Source organism: Sinocyclocheilus anshuiensis, unplaced genomic scaffold, assembly GCF_001515605.1.
Source record: "Sinocyclocheilus anshuiensis isolate Anshui unplaced genomic scaffold, SAMN03320099.WGS_v1.1 scaffold2181, whole genome shotgun sequence".
NCBI lineage: Eukaryota > Metazoa > Chordata > Actinopteri > Cypriniformes > Cyprinidae > Sinocyclocheilus > Sinocyclocheilus anshuiensis.
The window spans coordinates 1-6,573 of record NW_015552262.1 but is presented as its reverse complement, the minus strand read 5'-3'; the positions used below and the strand labels follow the sequence as shown (position 1 = coordinate 6,573).

The following is a 6,573-nucleotide window of genomic DNA, read 5'->3' as shown; positions in this document are numbered from 1 at the left end:
TGTGGGCCACTTTGCATACAGACAGATGAGCCTTTTTCTTTAAAAGAGGAATGTCCAAAGAACAAAAAATGTTGAAACTTGACATGTATATTGTTTCCCTCTGTAAAAACAATTGCATCTAACTTTACTGTCTGAGTGCCAAAAATGTTCTTTTTCTATAGTTTGTGTGCTTGTAACTTGTAAAGATATCTTAATATTCTTTTAGATTCTGACTCTTAAGCAACTTCATTTTTAAGGCCATATATGGTTCAATCCCAGAGAAATGGGCACCTTAGTGTTGCTCCATGCAAGTAGTTGAATCCATTTTCAGTGGTCGAGCACTGTAGGTCACTTTGTATACAGCTGATATGTATTTAACAGGGAATGTCTGAAGAACAAATGTTGAAACTAGAAACCTGTATGTATTTATTCACATAAAAGCAATACGATCTGTATCTTGATCTTTGAGAGTCATTGTTATTAATAAGGAAACGGCCATTTAGCTGGTGCAATAACTTCATTTCACTTTAGAATTTCAGAAAAAGTACATCTATTCAAAATCTTACATTTTAATTATTTACGTTTTATTTAAACTGTTCACATATTCCATCATTCATCTGTTGTAAATGCTAAAATAAATCACAGACATCAGTAACCCATATTATGTATCATAATATTTATTGTTGGGCAAAATCTTTAAGTAAGACTGTAGTGAACATCTGTAATATTGTAAACCTCGAAAGGTTTATTAGCTTTATTAGTTTTACAGACGCTGGTCTAAATGATGACCATGTTATTGCAGAGGTCCGAATGGCAGCATTTAACTTTCATGGCGGTGTTACTCTGAAGAATAAGACACTCTGTCATACTGCTGCATCTCCGAAAGCCCATGACTAGAAGAAACAGAGAAATCAAAACATATTTGACATTTATGCATGTCATGATTTTATCTAATCACAAATAGAGCATTTACAATGTAAAGAATCACATTACAGCTGCTTCAGTTTATTAGCGTCCATGTCAGTGTTGTTTTAGCATCACTGAGATAAAATTATAGTTTTTATTAATAGTTTGAATTGGTTTTTATTTTTTATATTTGTATGTTTCAATTTTTGTGGTGATTTTTGAATTAAATGTGATTGTGAATTAAATGTGAAATTTTGAGGTTAACATTTTCGAATAAAGTTATGCGTTTGTATTTTTCTACAGTGGGAAGCTGACAGGAAGGTTAAACTCACAGGGAGGGAAGTTGAATCTGGCCGCGATACAAGCATCTTTTCCAAAGCCACAGGTCTCTTGAGTTGGTGTGCAGCGTGTTCCACCCTGAGGAACGCATTGGTTGCACTTCAGTGCAGATCCTGCAACACACAGTGCATGCATCATCACCAAATCAGAGTTTGCACAATCAGAGTCATATATCACATACATATATTAACTAGGTTGCCAAGGAAACATTTCTGAATTTTCATTTAGTTTAACTTGATGTACAGAAATAACTGGAATAAAAATGTATAGACTTTACAAATTACAAACTAATAAAAATGACAAAACACACAACAGATTTATTAAACATTAAATAAAATTCAAATGAAAACAGAAGAAAATACATAATTATATTAAAATAACTATAATAGTCTCTCAATGTTACTAAAATAACACTTTGAATCATGTTAATGTGTAACCTTTTAAAGTAGCATCTCTAAACTCACCGTAGTTCAACGCCAGAACAAGAACAAGGACCACCAGCAATGTCTTCATTATTCTATTGATTAGTGCTGAAAATATTAATAATAATTAATAATCATCAATAAGAATGGGAGAAGGCAGAACAATTTGTAAACTTTGTAAACAAGCTAATCTGTCAATAATTAGTGCATGTCTGTTACTTCACAAAGCGATCATTTCACCAGGTTGTCCCTATTTTACCCAGCACTGGGTTGTATTTAACCCAGCATTGGGTTAAATATCCATTAAAATTTTGTTCATCATGACAGCAAAACCTAAGTGTTTGAAACCTGTTCATTGTGTTAAAATGAGGCCACTGTGTTTGGTCATTGTTTACTCATGCATTCGCTTCAGATCATCAGTACTGATCGTATCATGTGCTTGAGCAAGATCCTGTTCTGTCCTGCTCTACTACAATAAACCACTTGTTTTTAATATGGCACAAGTCCATTACGGAAGTTTTCTTAAATATCATCAACATTTGGGTCTCAAGCTAAACTATTATGGTTGTGTTTTCCTCTTTCTCACCAATGCATTTACATGCATACAAGTTCAGTGTTGTTTTTTAACACTTTAGGTTCAGTAAAGATCCCTCTTCTTTTTGTAAATTTACAGGTGAAACAATTTTCACTAAGAAAAATAATAGTACATTTCACAAATAAATACAAATGGCCAGAAATGCATTTAATTAAACGTGAAATGTTGTAATAGAAAGACTTTCTTGTAAAACATCATCCAGTAATCTTTGTTTTATTTACAACTTTTTTTTTTACAGTGTACACTCTAAAAAATGCTGGGTTAAAATCTTTATTTAAATAAAATGCAAAATAATAGTCCACAAGATGTTCTTCTATAGCCTGATGGGGGATTTATGTTTGAATAGCTTTCCTTTTCTTTTATCTTATATAAATATGATTGTTAGCATCAGCTCCCCTTCAATTGTTCAGTTTATTAAAAAAAAAAAAAAAAAAAAACCTTCACATTATTTTATTATTATTGTTCATTTTCATTTAGTTTAACTTTATGTACAAAATAACTAAAATAAAAATGAATAAAAACTGAATTGATTTTTAAAAACACAATAACTAATAAATATGACAAAAACACAATAAAATGACAAGAACTTTTGCTATCTCAGTTATACTAAACGAACACTGAAGCAAAGGTCAGAAAGGTCAATTAAACAGTATTGCATCCAGTGAGTCTTATGAGATGACGGACAGTTTGATACAAATGACAAATGTTTTCTTTGATTATGAGGATTGGCAGGAAAGTTCAATATTGTGTCAAACGAAGTTGAGGAACACAAGAGCCCGATGGGACAGGTGATAAATATCAGGTTTGACACTAAGAGACATATTATTATTTGTCTGTAAGAGGTTTGTTCATGTGAAGTTTATGAGATATTAACTACTTTTTGCTGGTTGTTTAGTGTCTGAATCGGTTCATTTACTGAATTTAAAATGTTCCAGTAAGTGTGAGCAGCTGTTTATTCTGAGTCCAAGGTACATGTGTGCACAAGGTTTTAATGTCTGTTTAATTTAGCTCTGCCCGTGGATTAGTTAACTGGCTGATAAGATGAAATGAACGATGGCAGTCACTTGATCTAGCAGTGATTAATTATGTTACATAAAAACATGTTATGTAAAGCTAATATGGCAGTCAGTTGCAGTTCACCATATTTTATTTGCTGGCTATTGAGATTTTTCTATGAGCACTGTCACTGAAAGCCAATTTTAATTGATTTTTCTGAGTATTTTGTCTTGTTTTTCATTACAACTATCTAAAAATGCATAAATCAAGAGACATTTACTTGAAAAGCGAAATGACTTAAACAGATATTAAATCTTGTTTTCTGAGAGAAAAACAATCTACATTTTATGCTTAAAAAAGAAAAAAATGTGTCAATAGGCTGTAAAAAAAATATATCTTATTTTCCCTTTGAATTATGTTTCTTCTTTAACTTCACTGACAGATTTTTTTCTTATTTTAAGCATAAATTGAATTGTAATTACTTAAGTCGTTTTTGGTTCTTGAGTAAATGTACATTGATGTAAGAATGTTTAGAAATTTGTACTGGGAAAAACAAGACAAAACAGAGGAAGAAAATCATTTTTGCAGCGTGACGACAGATATCAAATGCATGAGTCAAATTTTATTTTTTATATATTTTTATTTTATATCATTTTATATGAATTATTATTGTATTTATATTATTATTTTGTTTATTTGAGATATACAGTAAATTATTTTTCATTTATGTTGTTTACTTAAAAAATTCTAAAACTTTGTTTATTCCAGACTTTGTAACCCCATTGTATTGTCTTAGTAATATTCTACTGGTATGCAAATAATATGCACTAATAATATTGCAGTATATTTCAGTTTGTGATTAATTCATTTTAATGTTTCTACATGTAAATAGTTTTCTATTGCATTTCATTGGTAATATTGTATATATGTTTTTCAAATAATTTACAAAGATAAACAATTTTCTGTGAAGTGAGAATGTATGTATTTGTATGATATCTGTGTTAAAAAGCAAGTAAATCACATCATCAACAAAAATGCTAGCATGCATAGTTTATTTTAATATTAATGACCACCTTGAAACAGACTGTTTTTGTAACATTGCACAAATAAGAATTTAATGTTGAAATATTGTCTTTTTTATATATTCAGGCAAAAAAAAAAACATTCATAAACATGCATGTGTAACTTGATTCATGTGTAATGTAAGTTATTGAAAGCTGTTTTATGAGTCATGCTGATTTATGGCAGCGGCAGATCAGTCAAAGGTGTTGCAGAAGTCCTTCTGACAGCACTTGATGTTGATGTAAGCGTTCTGTTTCACCATCTCACAGCCTGACATGGACATGCACTTCTGGTAATGACCGTCTGTTTCAAACAAAACCATAAGACATTTCATTGTTTTACAAATCGTTAATGTCATGTCATTAACAGCAGCAGCTCTTAGCTACTGTCTGAATGGTCACAGTGGGCTTCATCACTCACATGGACTTCTGCGGAACTTGGCAGCAGCACATGCGTCTTTGTCTGGTGGGCAGGTTACGGCGGTGATCTCGCAGGCCCCTCCTGCTTTTGCTAGGACGCAGCGCAGGCAGTCCAGGGCTGAGCCTTAAACACACGGGACAATATTTAAATCCACACTTCCTGTTTGTGCAGATACACTCTTACATGTACATAAACCTTGTATGTATCTAAAAGCCTTTGACCTTGTGTTTTGGACAGTTTTTGCTGCTCTCATGTTGACATTTCAGACATTTCATGCATCATGAATGATCTGGAAGTCCGTTTCATGACAAGAAATCAATAATCACACACTGATTTTGACTTCACACTATTGCATGGATTTTGACTTATGATGTTCAGCTCACAAGAATTTAGCTGTTTTTCAAATTTTATATTTACTTGACATTTATAGTGAATCAAAGAAGATAATCGGTACAATATTTGAATTATAGTATTTCTTTGTTTAAAATTGTTCAAAATTTCAGAATTAAAATTTCTACCAGAAATGCAAAACCTGCCCTCATGCTACATGCAATAGTTCAACAATTTTTATTTTCTGTTCCTGTATCCAATCATATTTCAGCACACAAAGCATATGCATCATATGGCTATATTCAGTGCATAATAGATGATCTCAATACTCACCAATTTTGACATCAGAGAATGTAAATAGTTTTTATATATTTATTTGCAATATATATAAAGACAATATATACTGTGATGTACAGTACAGGGTTCTTAATTTTTTTTTACATTTTTTTTAAATCCTAAAACTTAATTTACTGTATTTCCAGACTTTTGGACCCCACTGGTTTTTAAGCTAATAGATTATTCGTTCATTCTATGCACTATGCACTAATATGCACTAATAACTGCAATACATATCAATCTGTAATTTGCTAATTTTAATGATTCTGCATGTAAAGGTTACCTGCAATAGTCTTCTATTGCATTTTATTGGTAGTATATTACATATTTTTTAAATCATTTATATTTTAAAGGGACATGAGTTAACCAAAAATTTAAATTCTGTCAACATTTATTTACCCTCAAGTTCCAAGCCTGTATGAGTTTCTTTCATCTGCACTAAAGAAGATATTTTGAAGAATGTTGCTAACCAAACAGTTGAAGGTAGCCATTTTTTTTCCATACTATGGAAGTCAATGGTTACTGTCAACCGTTTGGTTACCCACATTCTTCAAAATATCTTCTTTTAACTATCCTTTTAATGCACACGTACAGAAAGCATGATTTCAATGCATCATAGATCCAAAGTACGTTTTATGACAGGAAATCCATAATCACACTCACCGCCTGTCACGACCAGCATGAGAACAACAGCCAATACGAGGAACTTCATCATTCTGGGAAACAAACCGAAGAAGAGAAGCGACTGTTGAATGTTTACACTTAAAAAGTAGGAATATAAATCTAAACAGTATTAAAACACATACTAGACAACAACCAACCAAAAGCATCATACATGTATTAAAAACAAACCATTACTGTAATTAGTCTGAAGCAGCTCTCTACTCAAAGGTCGTAATATTTCCCAGAGTAGATCAATAAAGTTTTATCTTGTGCTTTATGATGCATCCCTGATGTATATGTTTTAATGTACTGTAAAAATAATTGTCATAAATAAAACTGTGTGTAAAGTGTAACTCACCTTTGTACTGTGTTGGACTGAGTTAAACTGTTCTTCTTCTGTCTGTCTGTATGTCTATATGTCTATATGAAACCTCACCTTTATCCTACAGTTTCTTATCAGCCCCTTCCTCTCTCTCTTTGTAGATAGATAGATAGATAGATAGATAGATACAGACAGACAGACAG

The 6,573-nt window shown here is 31.7% G+C and overlaps 2 protein-coding genes across 2 annotated transcripts; both read right to left on the bottom strand.

Moving 5' to 3' along the window:
- Positions 1-654: 654 nt before the first annotated feature.
- LOC107663522 (cytotoxin 7-like) lies at positions 655-1,798 on the bottom strand. The gene is made up of 3 exons (XM_016453749.1): positions 1,689-1,798; positions 1,218-1,337; positions 655-872 (listed from the first exon to the last, which is right to left on the bottom strand). The coding sequence occupies exons 1-3, from the start codon at positions 1,735-1,737 to the stop codon at positions 757-759; spliced, it is 285 nt and encodes a 94-aa protein (XP_016309235.1). The 5' UTR covers positions 1,738-1,798; the 3' UTR covers positions 655-756.
- Positions 1,799-4,287: 2,489 nt separating this feature from the next.
- On the bottom strand, positions 4,288-6,507 carry LOC107663521 (CD59 glycoprotein-like). Its single transcript, XM_016453748.1, has 4 exons — positions 6,407-6,507; positions 6,049-6,101; positions 4,720-4,842; positions 4,288-4,602 (listed from the first exon to the last, which is right to left on the bottom strand). Exons 2-4 carry the CDS (start codon positions 6,098-6,100, stop codon positions 4,493-4,495), a joined length of 285 nt encoding a protein of 94 aa, XP_016309234.1. The 5' UTR covers position 6,101; positions 6,407-6,507; the 3' UTR covers positions 4,288-4,492.
- Between the last annotated feature and the right edge of the window lie 66 nt (positions 6,508-6,573).